The 15,837-nt window shown below is 39.3% G+C and overlaps 1 protein-coding gene across 2 annotated transcripts in view; it reads right to left on the bottom strand.

The window, feature by feature from the left end:
* Nucleotides 1-858: 858 nt before the first annotated feature.
* MIPOL1 (mirror-image polydactyly 1) overlaps nucleotides 859-15,837 on the bottom strand; it is a 302,694-nt gene continuing 287,715 nt past the window's right edge. For both annotated transcript variants that reach the window (XM_075844430.1, XM_075844431.1), the window contains one exon: nucleotides 859-4,849. In XM_075844430.1, coding sequence (XP_075700545.1) covers nucleotides 4,783-4,849 — 67 coding nt within the window. In that variant the 3' untranslated portion in view covers nucleotides 859-4,782. The remainder of the gene's footprint in view (nucleotides 4,850-15,837) is intronic.

Genomic DNA, 15,837 nt, shown 5'->3' with positions numbered 1-15,837 from the left:
ACAATGACATACAACGTAGTCCACAACCTGTCTCCTTCATACATCTCTGGCCTAATCTCCCGATACATCACGACATGCAAGACCTTCTTCTCCCGTGCATCCCCCATACTCTGGAACTCACTACCCCAAAACATCAGACTCTCTCACACCATCCAAAACCTTAAAAGCAACCTTAAAACCCACTTCTACTTAAAAACGTATAACCTGCAATAACCCTGCCACCACTACACTGCCATATGAGCTCACCTTCTGTCTCTTTCCCATTTCTCTCCTAGATTGTAAACCCTTGTACCAGTCTGTCACTCAATAAGCTCCTGTTTAATGTACTTGTTTGTTTTTAGCGTTTGTTCGTGAGTTATATATTTAATCCTTTTTACAGCACTCTGGAAGTTAATGACTCTACAATATAAAAAACATAATGATAATATATTGACATTTCACAGTTCTCAGTGGAAAGATAGCTTTATATGCACCTCCACTGAAATGAATAAAAGTTCCAGTAATCTCTCCATTGGGAATGGGAACTCCTTACTCTCTATACTGGTCCTGGTCCCAGTTGCTGATCCCTGGATTACATGTTTAGTGCAATTCTGATCAACGTGTCATAGAAGTGTTTTAGTGAAAAATCTTTAAATCTTAAAATGCAGAAGAAGAGTGGGCTAATGATGTGACCCTTTACGTGAAATTCTGCTATGGTCTGCATCGTTCTGCCAGGTTCCACAATTTTAACACATTTTTTGCTATGAAAAGTTTATAAAAACCCAACACACACACTCTATTAATTCATATTTATAAACTTTTGTTTTGTATTTTTATTAAAATATTAAAATTAAAAAAAAGACACAAAAATTGGTGAAAAGTTGTTTATTGACTTTTTGTACAACACGCATTTTACATAAGCCAATGTACCACTTCATGAATAGCAATATGGGGATTATTAGGCTTCGTTCACATCTGCATCAGGGTCCCGTTCCGTCTGAGCTTTCCGTCAGAACGGGACCCTGACTGACACAAACGGAAACCATACTTTTCCGTTTCCATCACTATTGATTTCAATGGTGACTGATCCGGTGCCAATGGTTTACGTTTGTGCAAGGGTTCCGTCGTTTTAACGGAATGAATAGCGTCGCTGACTAGGGTATTGATTCAGTCAAAACGACGGAACCCCTGCACAACGGAGACAATCTGAAACCATTGGCACCAGATCCGTCACCATTGAAATCAATGGTGATGGAAACGGAAACCTATGGTTTCCGTTTGTGTCATCAGGGCTCAGTTCTGACGGAAAGCTCCGACAGAGCGTCGTAACGGAGCCCTGACGCAGATGTGAACGAAGCCTTAACGGTTAAACCCAAAACTCTAGTAAAGTACTTGTAGATAAAATGAAATTCATGGGAGATTTGTTGCTCCTCTCCTATTGTGCATCCAGTAAATGATTACTAGAACTGATACCCAATGAACGAGGTCAAGTGTGATAATACTTTTTCCAACAAAAGGATGATAACAGGCAGGTTTCCAAAATTATGGTTCCACCTAAATAGTTTAGTGTCCTGTAAGGAATGTTTATGATGTTTTATGACTACCTCCATGGTAAATGATATTGCAAGACTCATTATCCTTATGGATCATTTACATAAAGTTAATGGTGTATCCCAAGAACCAAACTTTTGACCTATTACATTGACTATAAAAGTGAAATGGAGACCACAAGGTAGGATACACATAGGACATTCGGACTGGTGGCTCAAATGCATAGTCTAAAAATATTACACCACCAATAACGTTACATATTGAACAATATTTATTGATCAAAACTTATTATTTTTACCAAATCCAGTTCAGATGTGTGACGGAACAGAACAAACCATTATTAGGAATAGCAACTGTACATTTAAGTCAATTTCAACTCTTCCAGGAAACTCAGTGAAAAAAAAATCTATCATTTAGTGCTTATAAGTATTGCTGGGTGCTCCATCCAACTCGTGGATGTTATCTTTGTGCCCATTAAATTATGTCCCTGGCTCTACACAGGTGTCAGAACACACATTAGTGTGACCGCCCAGAGGGGGAAAAATAAAAACTGCAGCTAAGCGGAGACGGTATTAATACATTTTATTTTACAATTATCAACCCTATCATCATTTAGGGGACACCAATATAAAGTTATGTGATAACTGGTACTTTAAGAAACAAAAAATAAGGGGAAACCAATCAGAGCCAGGGTCCTCTTGCCAAAATAAACTGGCTTTACCGAAACATCCAATTTTGACCAATGTAGCGGAGAAAGCTTGCATAAGTTCAAGCAATTATTATCTGTAACAGATACTACTACTCTAATTACACATGTAGGAAATTCAATAGGAACAAGTGATGTCAGCAGTCATATGGATTGCCCCGTGTTCTCCTCCCTATAGGCAAAATTTACTGCCCCTGCTGTATTGCCCGCTACTTATGCAGCGTAGACATATTCTGCAGCGTTCTACAACTTATCTCAAATCTGTATCTGCCAGAATCTTTGGACAACGTCATAGCGAGCTGGTTAGAGTATGAATATGTTTTTTCAGTTTGGATAGTTTAGGAGAACATGGAGGAACTCTAAGCAAGAACATAAACACGTCATACAGAGGACGCCCCTGGAACAGGTATAACCCAAGACACCACAGTACTGAAAGGCAGGAATGCTAACTACTGAGCCACCAGGGCTCAAATTATATACCAGTTGGCTAGTAAGAATATTGTTGTACTTTTATAAAACGTCATAACAATTATTTAATAAAGCAGGGGCCATTAGAGCCCATAGGCCCTCAAAAACTGTTGTAATGCCCGTATGACAAGTCTGATCCTGTGGTTTTGAAAGTTTCTAGGATAAAATAGTAAAAAAAAAAGTTGATATTCAAAAAAAAAAAGCGAATACGTAAATCTCTGCTGGTCAATACTAGGATTTTATGTGAAATGTATGATAAAATTTGATATAATTAACCTCCCTCAAAATGCATTCATTATTACGGAACACGGGTCATTCATCATCAGCAGTACCACGGCCCTGCTCCTCTTAGTAGATAGCTACAAAGTAAAAAGGTTTAATGGTCAGGTGTTCCCTTTACATTGGTTTCTGGGATACACTTAATCCAGGTATCAGAAGGTTAGAGGGTTAAGGTCAGAACTTAAGGAGCCATAAATCTCCTAAGTATATGAAGGGTTTAAAAGAAAAGATAATATAAAAGGTCACCACCTCACACACACCCAACCCAAAAACAAGGACAATGAGCAACCTAAAAGAGTTGTTTGCACACTTAAAAGGGCGTCTTAAGGGCTTTTATTGGCGGAGATGTTTCTAAACCTGCAAAATAGTGCACTGAAGACTCACCATTGTCCTCTCACACATCAGAAAACTAGGCGACATATATGTTTAGAAATAATATAACTAATATATATGCAGATACACACTGGCAGAACATCCATAAATTCAACATTTAAAGCAATATTTCATCTTGAACAGAGTAATAATAAATACATGAAATGTATCATCCACATTGGCAGTGATTTTATGTATTTTTCACGGATCCGTCGTTAACAGACGTACTATGGGCAACGGATGTGTGCATGAGGCCTGAGTGAAATGCAATGACAATATAATAAGACTGCATTTGAAATGAACACAATCTTCTATCCATGAAGGTATTCTATCTATCTATCTATCTATCTATCTATCTATCTATCTATCTATCTATCTATCTATCTATCTATCTATCTATCTATCTATCTATCTATCTATCTATCTATCTATCTATCTATCTATCCAATAGTCAAAAGTAATTGAAGTACAATTGACAATGTATAAGATTTTATAAAAGAATGAAATATATATTAGCTAGCAGGAAAACGTGTAAGATATTTCCTATATTGGCGCCTTCCATTCTAGCCTAGACCGCACACTTATTAATAGCTATAGCGAAGGCCATATCATGCCCATCCATCAATGCACACATATAATGGCAGTTATATTTACGGTATGTTTTCTAGTGCAATTCTTGAACAAAATAAATATATTTGACTAATTTTTACTAATGATAACTTTGAGAGCATTGTCAAGTATTTTGTTCAGTCCCTAAAACAATATTTTAAGGGGAACCTGCCACCAGGACAGAAGCCGTAATAACATGGAACCAGAGGATTTAATTGCACTTGCTAAATGGCCTCCCAAAGTCTCAATTAGAATAGTAGAAAATAACTTTCTACATATACTCCTCCCATCTGTGAGCACACACAACCAGTCAGCAGAACCAAGAGGGAGCATTATGACGTACTATCTATATATGGTCAAGGGCTGGTTGATATATGTGACCTTCTGAGGCATAAAAACCCCTTTAATATTATTAAATTCAGTATTCTTACCGAATAGAGCTTTTACTAAGCAGGGTCGTGGTTAGGAGGGGTCAGCCCGGGGGATGGGTGTTAAGGAGGAGAGAACTGTGCTTGGGAATATGATGAAATCTGGATAAAAAAAAATATATAATGATGAAAAGAAATGAGTAGATTGTGGCCTGGAAGTGGTGTCCAGGCTTTACTTAGGCCTCGTTTTTCTGAGGTGGACAAAAGTTTTCCAAAGGTGTTTGAACCATACCCACAAGAAATGCATCTTTGGTTTAGACGTAGGATCAATGCCAGTAAGTGAACTTAATATGAATAAAGTTGTGTTGCTGCCAGGTCATTTAGATATACTAGGCCTTTTGTCCATACTTTGATGCAAACATACTGGTCCACTGATGGCAACTTGGTAAGTCAAATCATTGTTCGAACAGATCCAGATCCAACCTTTTTCCGTAATACATCAACCAGGCGTTCCAGTCTGTTAAGAGATGGAGAAAAACATTAGAAATAGATATATACCGATCCTCCTTTTGATCAAAATAGACGTACAGGAGAGCGTATCTCCCGAGCGTGATGTACAAGGGGCCAAACCTGGTGTTTCCAGCACTTGGATTCTGTGGACTGAACAAATCAGAATGAGCCTGATCAGCTCAGCTAGTCTTCTTGGTTTACCTGTTCCTTGGGTATTAGAGCAGCTGCCATGGCAGCAAGTAAAATCCATACCTACATTAATTTTAAGTCATTCCTGTAATTATAATCACCAAGTGTCTAGAGGCTTATTGCTTGTACATAAACCGAAATCAAGTTAGAAAAACATAGTTTTCTGAGCAAACGATGTAGTATATAGCTGACAACTTCACCTGGGATCCGGGGACGGTCCTACATTTTTGTTATTAGAATGGGAATGATGGGGTATTTGGGCATAATAACAAAATATGGGTTTGAGTATTTTCACGTCTAACATACTATTTTAACTAATACCATTAAAATATAATGATAGGAATGGTGTTGTCTCTATTCACTAGAGATATACTATAACTAGAATTTGTTCCATAGGCAGTCGGTGGAATACACAATTACACAGTTAAAATATATTTTGATTGGCATTCAGGAAAAAAATTATCTTATAACCAATGCTGACTTGTGTTTTCTTTAGGACAGTTGCACCTTTTTTACCACTATATTTTTTTAATAATAAACTGGACGACAACTTTTGAAAACACATTTGGTCAGAAAACCGTCCGTATTGTCCTCAAATCTAAAATAGATTGTTGGCAGATGCAGACCTTTTTTGATTGGATCTGAAATCTATTGTCCCGGGCCCAAAGAAGACATCAGATCGACTGAAAACCATGACAAAACTATCTGGATGTGCCAACAAAAAAATCTCATGTTAAAAGCCACCTTTAAGCTATCTCCCCCGATTCCACCATAAACATGTCTATTCGGTTTGGGCAAATGGGCAAGACTCCACAGTCATGAGATTGTCACTAGGACCCGGTGGAAAAAAACTCATGTTTATGGCCAGATTTAGGCCAACTGTGTGAAAAATGTGCTGTATATAAAGAGTAACCACATCACTAGTCACCAACTTAGGGTGAGGAACAAGAGGCCAGAATGGCTCATTAATGCACATTACTTCTGGGCTGAGATAAAGTAAGATATTGACAGGTTTCCTTTCATTCGGGATACAATACCGCCCAACGTGTTAGCTACAAAATTATTGGAAATATCCGCTGGTGCCCTTTACATTCATAATGGCTCCGTTTACACTGGGGTATCGCTTCGAAGAACAATACAAATTAAAACATCCTTTTCCCTGACAAGTGGTATGCATTAGGGCTTATGCAAGACATATGGAAGATGTGCACTTGGGCATGGCATTTCTCAGAAACCGGTCGAGTCACTTTCACTGCGGTTAATGGAAATACATAGCATCGCCTGAGGTCATTCAGAAGAGTCCGGGTTACAGGGAGGATATACGCAAAGCCGGCAGCAATATGCAGATATGCTTCTGCACATAATGCCATAAGTCAATGCCCCTTCTAGTCAATGCCAGTGTAAAGTAAATGACAAGAATGACTATCAAAAATGTCTGAAACTTACTACGCATTGTATGTTCAGATGAGTTTGCGGTTTACTTTTCCCTAAAATGTAGTTTTATTTGATGCAAATAGTTTAAAGGGGTTTCTCCAGTTTTACGTAAATACAATTATTAATTGAATAGTGATCAGTTCTACCACAGTCTAATTTATGTTTCAATTCCTCACTATTGTTCTCTTTTTGCTGTCACTGAATGGAAACATTCTTGCTGACATTCAGTGTCTGAAAACCTTTCCTGATTATGTCAAAAAAGATACTTTTAAGCTTTGTGACTAGTTATGGACAACATGGTTTGGAACAGTGGTCTCCAACCTGTGGCTCTACAGCTGTTGCAAAGCTATAACTCCCAGCAAGCTCTAACAACGTGTAGCAATCAGGGAATGCTGGGAGTTGTAGTTTTTCAACAGCTGGAGAACCACAGGTTGCAGACCCCTGGTTTAGAAGTATACTGTACATTTTTGGAGAACTGAAATGGGCTTCTTCCCCAGGTTGCCTTATTCACCTTGTACTTTTTCCTCCTTGGCTACTATATTGATGAGCATCATATTAGGTGACTGAACCTACATGTCCTGGGTAGCCATTGAGAACTTTTTTTTGTATTCAAGGTCCTGAGTGTGAAAAATGCAAATAAAGCCCCCTTTCAAAAATATTCACTCTGTATCATTGACAAAAATAGGAGCCCAGGTACAGTGAGAACCCAATGACATGTCTTAGGATTTTTTGCTCTTTGACTATATAAAAAGGTCAAGAAAGCAACTTTGAATTTTTTGGGTTGGATCAGTACTTGTTTTCTCGAATGCTGATTTCTTACAGCAGAGATTGGCACAGGCAGCGTCAGCTAGATTCCAGAGGGTGCTGGCATGTAAGTTCCTGTTTGTGGGGTGGAGAGCAGTGCAGGACCATGGAGGAGATAAATGAGTTTATAGATACCCTCGTCCAGTTCTTGCATTGTTTGCAATAAGGCCGAAGAGCTGAAAGTTACACCTCTGAATGCGGTGCTAGTGTGGGCACAATCTGCTGAGGGCACTAGGGTTTGCGTCATTTGTGTCACTAGCTCTGGACCCGGAGGCTGAGATCACAGTATTCTCTAGATGTTATTACTAGCGTTGGTTTTGGAGGGTGGTCCTCAGGATAACAAGGGAAAGGGTTAGACTGCGGCATAAAACAGAAACATTTGATTTGGCAGATGCGTTAACGCTCCTATCATTGAGGCTCTTAAATGACAGCTAGGCATTATGAGGCTCCTAAAAGACAGTTAGCCGGCCACCCCTGGTCTTTAGTCTCTTGATAGATATGAGGACGACTGTGGTTTGCCCTACAATTTTCTATGCAGTGATTTATAAAGGGATTGATGTGTCACTATGTCGTTTGTCTGTGGAAAAGTGATTGGATACAATATGCTTGCAGATTGCTTGAAAATAAAAAGTCAGATTTTTTAATTGTTGCTTTGTCACTTGGTTCCATTGGGCATTGCTTAAGCTCTCTTGTGATTTCTGCAGTATTCTCTCAGGATTTGGTTCCCATTATTTTACATTGTGCTTAGCTGCCTAGTGCAAAGTGGCACATATGCTATCCATATAGTGCCCACGTGGTTGATATATAATATACCCAAGTGATCAGTAGTTTGTACAATGCCTTATTATTTGACCCATAGAATCACATAGACGTGATCAGTCTTCAGCCTCAATATTTCCCTCTCTTCTCAGGCAAGGATCTCGAATGTCTGAGGACTACACCGTGAACCATGGAGACCGGTACATGAGGAAAAGAGAGGTCCAGTCAGGTAACAACGCAAAGAACACTCACATGTACAGTGCCCTAAGCACAAATCCTAGAGCTTCAATAGTCAGTGTAAAGTGCTGAGCAAACTATCGACAAAGGACAAACTTACAGATTTCTGTGTTAATATTGCAGTATAATACCTCCGACGATAAACCGGACTGTAGTTACATTAATTAATGGAAGCCATAGGGCAAATGAATGACTAAACTTAAGGTCTGGCTTATTTCCATAGAAATTAAACTGGAGGAGCCTCTAGCAGTAACAGTTTATACAAATACTTAGTGGATGGATGCAAATGACGTGACATCACTGGCTCGGTGACAGCAGCAGTCCGCCCTGGGTCTAATTAGACGGCCCGAAAAAATAATATAATTATGTTATGTGTATACACCGTCTCCGGAAAAAATAATCCAGCAGCTAAACCCTCATTCTCAGCAGGTAAATGACTCCGAACTATAGTCTCTTCAGTCTCCTTAAACCACCTTCCCAGAAGAGGAATGTAGGGAGGCAAAGGAAAGCTATGCACCACATGCAACATATCGATGGGCCTATAGTTTCATATCAGGACTCCAAAGTCCTAACTGCGATTCCAACAACCCATATGTTATTCTCATGCATGGGTAACTGGCATATTTATAAATCTGGTATCGCCTGTATAGGGCGATGTGCAGACCACCCTCCAATGAAGTCAGAAAAGTTTCATTGGCACTAGGTCGGAGGACAGGAAAGTGGAACTCAATTTTAAGCATCTGTTCTTGGTTGAAGTAGTTGTTCATTGCATACAGTATGTCTTAAATAGGTTTTCCGGCTTTATGCAAACAGAGTTTATTCTTAGTATAATGATAGATTCCAAAAGCTTCTAATATACTTAGCATTTCTATTACTATATTCTAGATCTCTGCTTCTCATTGAATGAAAACATTAATTCTTTACATCCAGAGGCCGGAAACTTGTCCTTATTACATCCCACTGACACCGGTCCCCTCCACTGTAATGCGACATGCAACTGTGTCAGATCGACATTATCAGGGCAGGTTTTAAACCTCAAGTAATAAACAACGAATGAGACAATTCACTGACTGCAAGCAGAGATCTTGACACTGGTGAATAACAAACACAAAGGAAATAGAAAAACTGTGTCAATATTCGTCATTGTTTTGTCCCCATATTTCATTTTGTAAAAATTATACCCATTCTTTTCATAGTATTATATGATTCAGGGAAAGTTGAAAGGCCGGCTGCTATCCCAACTCCTACAAAGGTTCTCACCCTACTTTCCCAGATTTCTGAAAGGCAAATCTGCCTAGGTAAATAGTGGTATATTCCTGATTCTATTCTACAAGGACTTTTACTGGTGATTTTGTGACTTTGCAGGTACATCCTCTTTACGTGTAATTTCACATTCTGCATACAAGGCCCATATGAAGCTGCAATCTGAGGTGGTTAGCAGCTAGAATCCAACTCTTATCATACAAAGAAAAGGTAACATAAGTTTTTCACTTAAAAAATCTATATGACAGCTAAAGGATCTTGACATTTAGCAATAAGGTTAAATTACATTTAACAAATAAAATTGCAGCAAAGATCACAGCCATCTGAGACTCCGGAGAAGTCTGCCAAGTTTTACAAACTTCCCTTCTACTTTGAGCAGATTAGTTTTCTTAAAGTCAAACTCCTATTGAAAGTCGACGAGGGGCCCCGCATGTCTCTGCATGTACCTGTGTTTCATGTATAGAAATAAAATAAAAAAAGTAAAAACCATTAAACCTCATTACAGCACTCGGCCCAAAAAATGTCAAATTTTTTTTCTTTTGGCTTTTGCTGTTTCTTAATCTCGGTTACGCTTCATTGCAAATTCCATCAGTGCTTTTTCTGTGTCTGTGCATTTAATCCATTTTTTCAACATGTGAGTTTTTATATAAAAAAAATGTCAACCTTTGAGTGATCATAATTTGCTTTTAAGATATTGTTCAGTGTGTCTTTTTGCTAATAGAATTTAATGCTAAGAAAAGAAAAAAAATACTATTAAAGGAATATTCCTTCAGAGTAACATTTGAGAGGTTAAATTGTTTCCTCAGTAAAAAAAAATCATTTAATTATCCATGTGATGCGTATTAAATAGCATTTCATCTCAAATGAAAAATATCCCTGGCCATTGAGCCTTCCATTTCTTGCGAATTTCATGACCATTTCTTAGATATTTTTGGTTCCGTGAAAGATTGGTGACAACCATTATGGCTACTATTAGACCTCCCATAGAGGTGGTCATCTAATTCTCCTGTATCCCTTAAAGAGTGGACACGCCTTGGCAATGACTGTTGTTTTTTATTTTAATTTATTTTATTGTCCTAATGCATCTAAAATGAAAAAGGAAGCAACTTTGCATATTGACTTTTGGTTTGTTTTCTGTCTACAGCACCTATGAAGACCTATGTGTCTCCATGGTAACAGTCTACAAACAAACCCTGTGGTCTGATTCTGTAATCATCCTCCCCTCCATCCGTCCTGGAAGAGAGTATGGCTACAGGATCAGACCACGCAGGACTTGTTTGTAGTCTGTTACTATGGAGACAGGAAAGTCTGAATAGTCGCTGTAGACACAAAACAAACAAAACGGTAGAGTATTTTAAACAAAGACTATAAGTAAAGTTGATTCATTTTTCATTTTAGATGAAGTGGAGCAATAATACAAAAAAAAAAGCATGTTAGTTGTGTAGTGATGATATAGGAGTGTGGAATACATAACAATAATAAATCCTCTCAACCCTGTTCTGCCAGGCGAGGGGGCTACCATAAGTAAAATTAAAGTGAAGACTGTATAGAAAGGTGAATGAGCATGTTCACGACTCTCCACTCGTCTGTGGGAGTCATGGAAGAAGCCAAGCCAGCTTGCTCATCTATTTCCACAATACCCATAGACTTGAATGAAGACATGTTTGTACATTCATGGCCACCGTTCAGTCTCCACCTGAATTCCACTGCCGTTAGCTATCACACCTAGCGGAATGGGGGTCAGGGATTCTATACTGAGGAAAGTGCTAAATATTCTACTTCAGACTGTATGTAGTAGATTGCTACATGTAGCAGAACCTTAAATAAATACAGGGCTGGCTGCTCATATAAGGAATAAAATAATTATTCTAGATTATTACAGTTATAGAGATAAGAATTTGTTGTATATACATATTATAAAATGTTGAAAACCTAAGCAATGAATGAATGTATAGTAAATTATTTGCATGATACTGTTACATCCTATGGCAATATTTAAATATAATAGTGCCCAAGGATGATTTACAATCCTCGAGCCCCACAATTTAAAGTGAGGATGGTTGGGTGAAAAGGAAATAATGAAATGAATACAATACTGTACAAACAGAGGTGCCCAAGGCATTTGGTAAATTTGCCAAAAGAAAATCAAAGAGCTCTCTTGTCTGTCACGTTAACCCAGTGATATATCATCCACTCCCACATCAGACAGATTTGCCACCCAGGGAAAGCAGAATGGCAATAACAATGGAAATGAGATACTACTCAAAAAAGTTGACAGCTATAGATATGGCTCCGTTCACACTGGTGTCATGGCTTACATTTTTACAGAAGCCATAACGAATCCTGTATGATCCATTTTGTAAAAGCGCATTGAGTTATAATGGGTCCATTAGATTTCCATTTTCTTATTGAATAGGGAATGCTGTTCTATTCTGGCTGTCAAAGAGAAATGGAAAACTGCAATGTTTTTATTACGTTTTTTAATCAGAATATCTGGGTGACCCTCTACTGTTGTATGTAACCTTTCAAAGGATCTCTTAGTGTTTTATGGCAACTATACAAAAATTGGTGAGTTTGGCCATTGGCATAGAGGACTTTTGTGTAACCCAGGGGCAGAAATTCCCCCGTCTATATAATAACCCAACATATAAGCCGCCAATTATGAACAGGCCAAACAACCAAACTGGATCATGTGTGATTCCCAGAGCAACTACAACTTGGACTATGTGATTTTCATATGATTTAAGTCAATACACAATATATGCTGCAAAACAAAACGCGTGAGATTCACCACTGATTTCTACTGGAGTACAAAAGACACACGGGGAAAAGAGTCTGAGTGAAAGTCTTAGTCAACCATCAATTTTTGCTGGCAGTTTATGCTTGCATAAATTGTACAGTCAATGCATTTTTTATAGACGTAACAAATAAATATGTAGACTCTAAATAGCCACGAAGCCTACAAGTCAAGAAATATACTATGTCAATAATTGCTTGTGCAATCTTACTCTAAATGGTGTCTGGTGGCTTTTTTAACATGGACATGAACATGGAGGAGTAAAATGTAATAGGGGTGACCACAAATAATCGTAGTGTCAGCATTTTCCCATATAGAATTTGATGGGTTGACATCAGTAGCGTACATAGATAAGAGTGGGCCCTATAGCAAAAATCAAAATACGACACTCACTATGGTGCTGGGTTTTACCGCCGAGAAGAAAAGAGTCTCTTGTTTCCTTCTCCATGCTCTTTCCATGACCTTTGGGGTAATTCACCATTTCTTGCAGACAATTCAGTTCCTCTGGAGAGGAGAGCCCCGCAGAGGTTCTTATCGCCCAGTATCAAAGGGATGGAACCAACCAGGACTCAGTGCTCTCCCTACACTGTGTGCACAATTATTAGGCAAGTGAGTATTTTGACCATTTCGTCATTTTCATGCATATTTTCCAACTCCAAGCTGTATAAACTTGACTGCTTATTGGATGAAGCATATCAGGTGATGTGTATTTGTGTAATGAGGGAGAGTGTGGCCTAAGGAGATCAAGACCCTGTATCAAGGTGTGCAGAATTATTAGGCAGCTTGTTTTCCTCTGGCAAAAATGACAAAATAGAGACTTAACGGACTCTGAAAAGGCAAAAATTGTTAAAGGGTAACTAAACGTTTGACATGTCAGTGACATGTCAGAAGTTTTGATTGGTGGGGGTCCAAGCACTGAGACCCCCACCAATCGCTAAAACGAAGCTGCAGAAGCGACAGTGTGAGCGCTCAGCTGCTTCATTTCTGTTCGGCTTTATCTGGAAAGTGGATGCATCGGAGTACAGGCTCATAGGCTTTCTAGTGAGCACGTACTCCAATAAATTGATTTCCGGAAAAAGTCGAACAGACACGAAGCGGCTGAGTGCTCATACGAGAACTTCTGCCACTTCGTTTTAGCGATTGGTAGGGGTCTCTGTACTCGGACCCCACCAATCAAAACTTCTGACGTCACTTAGACATGTCAGACGTTTGTCAAACCTTTAGTTACCCTTTAAAAGTCTTTCAAAGGGATGCAGCACTCTTGAAATTGTTAAGATATTGGGGCGTGATTACAGAACCATCAAAGTTTTGCTTCAAATAGTCAACAGGGTTGCAAGAAATTGGTTGAGAAAAAACCCCGCAAGCAAACTACCAAAGATTTGAGAAGAATCAAACGTGAAGCAACCAGGAAACCAGTGCGGTCATATTGCAGCACTGCAACCTCCCTGGAGTGCCCAGAAGTACAAGGTGGTCAGTGCTCAGAACATGGTCAAGGTAAGAAAGCCTGAAACCCGACCACCACTGAACAAGACACATAAGTTGAAACGTCAAGACTGGGCCAAGAAATATCTGAAGACAGGTTTTTAAAGGGTTTTATGGACTGATGAGAGTGACTCTTGATGGACCAGATTAATGGGCCCGTGGCTGGATCAGTAACAGGCAAAGAGCTCCACTTCGATTTAGACGCCTGCAAGGTGGGTACAGCTATGGGCTGGTATTATTAAAGGGTAACTAAACATTCAACAAACTTCTGACATGTCATAAGTGACATGTCAGAAGTTTTGATTGATGGGGGTGTGAGCACTGAGACCTCCACCAATCACTAAAAGAAGCGGCAAAAGTGCTTGTGTGAGCGCTGAGCCGTTTCTGTTCGGCTTTTTCCCAGAAAGGGAAATGTAGCGAAATATGGGCTCATAGACTTTCTATTGAGTCCGTACACCGCTACATTGATTTCCGGAAAAAGCCAAACAGAAACTAAGCGGCTCACCGCTCACACGAGCACTTCTGCGGTTTCACTTTAGCGATGGGTGTTGGTCTCAGTGCTCGGACCCCCACCAATCAAAACGTCTAACATGTCACTATGACATGTGAGAAGTTTGTTGAACGATTGGTTATCCTTTAAAGATGAGCTAGTTGGACCTTTTCGTGTTGAAAATGGACTAAAAATCAACTCCCAAACCTACTGCCAGGTTTTAGAAGACACTTTCATCAAGCAGTGGTACAGGAAAAAGTCTGCATCTTTCAAGAAAACCATGATTTTTATGCAGGACAATTCTCCATCGAAGTACTCCACTGCATGGCTAGCCAGTAAAGGTCTTTGAGATGAAAGAATGACACATCTGACCTAGACCCTATTGAGAACTTGTGGGCCCTTCTTAAACAGCAGATTTACGGTGAAGGAAAACAGTTCACCTCTCTGAACAGTGTCCGACAGGCGGTGGTTGCTGCTGCACAAAAAGTTTATCGTCAACAGATTAGGAAACTGACAGACTCCATGGATGGAAGGCTTATGACAGTTATTGAAAAGAAGGGGGGCTATATTGGTCACAGTTTTTTTTTTTTTATAAATGTCAGAATTGTTTATTTGTACATTTTAAGTTGTTTGTTTATTATTCTCACTTTAACCCTTTAATGACAAGCCTATTTTAAACCTTAACCCCTTAACGCTCAGTGACGTACTATTCCGTCATGGAAACCATCCCTTTCGCGCTCCATGACGGAATAGTACGTCACGAGAGTAACGGCCACTTCGGCCATCTTCCCGACACAAACAGGAGCTGTGACAGCTGCTGTCTTGTACAGCGGTTGCCGCAGCTCCTATAGCGGGGACCGATCGATGTGTCCCCGCTGATTAACACCTTAAAAGCCTCGTTCAATAGCTATCGCGGCTTCTTAGGGGTTAAACCACCATCGACGGCCCGCTACATGATAGCGGGCGGCGATGGTGGTTATGGCAACCAGACGCCTAACAATGGCGTCCAGCTATAACATCTACGGAAGCCTAGTGGGTCCTAAAAAAGTCAGGACCCACTATGCTTGCTGTCAGTGAGTAGCTGACAGCTCCAATACACTGCACTACGCATGTAGTGCAGTGTATTAGAATACCGATCAGGGCCTCCTGCCCCCAAGTCCCCTAGTGAGACAAAGTAAGAAAGTAAAAAAAAGTTGTGTATAAATAAGAAAATAAAAGTTTTGAAAGTAAAAATCCCCCTTTTTCCTTTATCAGTCCTTTATTATTAAAAAAATATATAAATAAACAAATAAACTATACATAATTAGTATCGCTGCGTCCGTAACGGCCTGATTTACAAAATTATTTCGTTATTTATCCCGCGCGGTGAACGCCATAAAAGAAAATAATAATAAACCCTACCAGAATCACAATTGTTTGGTCACTTCACCTCACAAAAAATTGAATAAAAAGAGATCAAAAAGTCGCATGTAATTAAAAATGGTACTGATCGAAACTACAGTTAGTTTTGCAAAAAAGTCCTCGCACGACTTTATTGATG

Source organism: Rhinoderma darwinii, chromosome 12 (assembly GCF_050947455.1).
Source record: "Rhinoderma darwinii isolate aRhiDar2 chromosome 12, aRhiDar2.hap1, whole genome shotgun sequence".
Classification (NCBI taxonomy): Eukaryota; Metazoa; Chordata; class Amphibia; order Anura; family Rhinodermatidae; genus Rhinoderma; species Rhinoderma darwinii.
The sequence above is the reverse complement of the archived record's forward strand: the minus strand, read 5'-3'. Positions and strand labels throughout refer to the sequence as shown.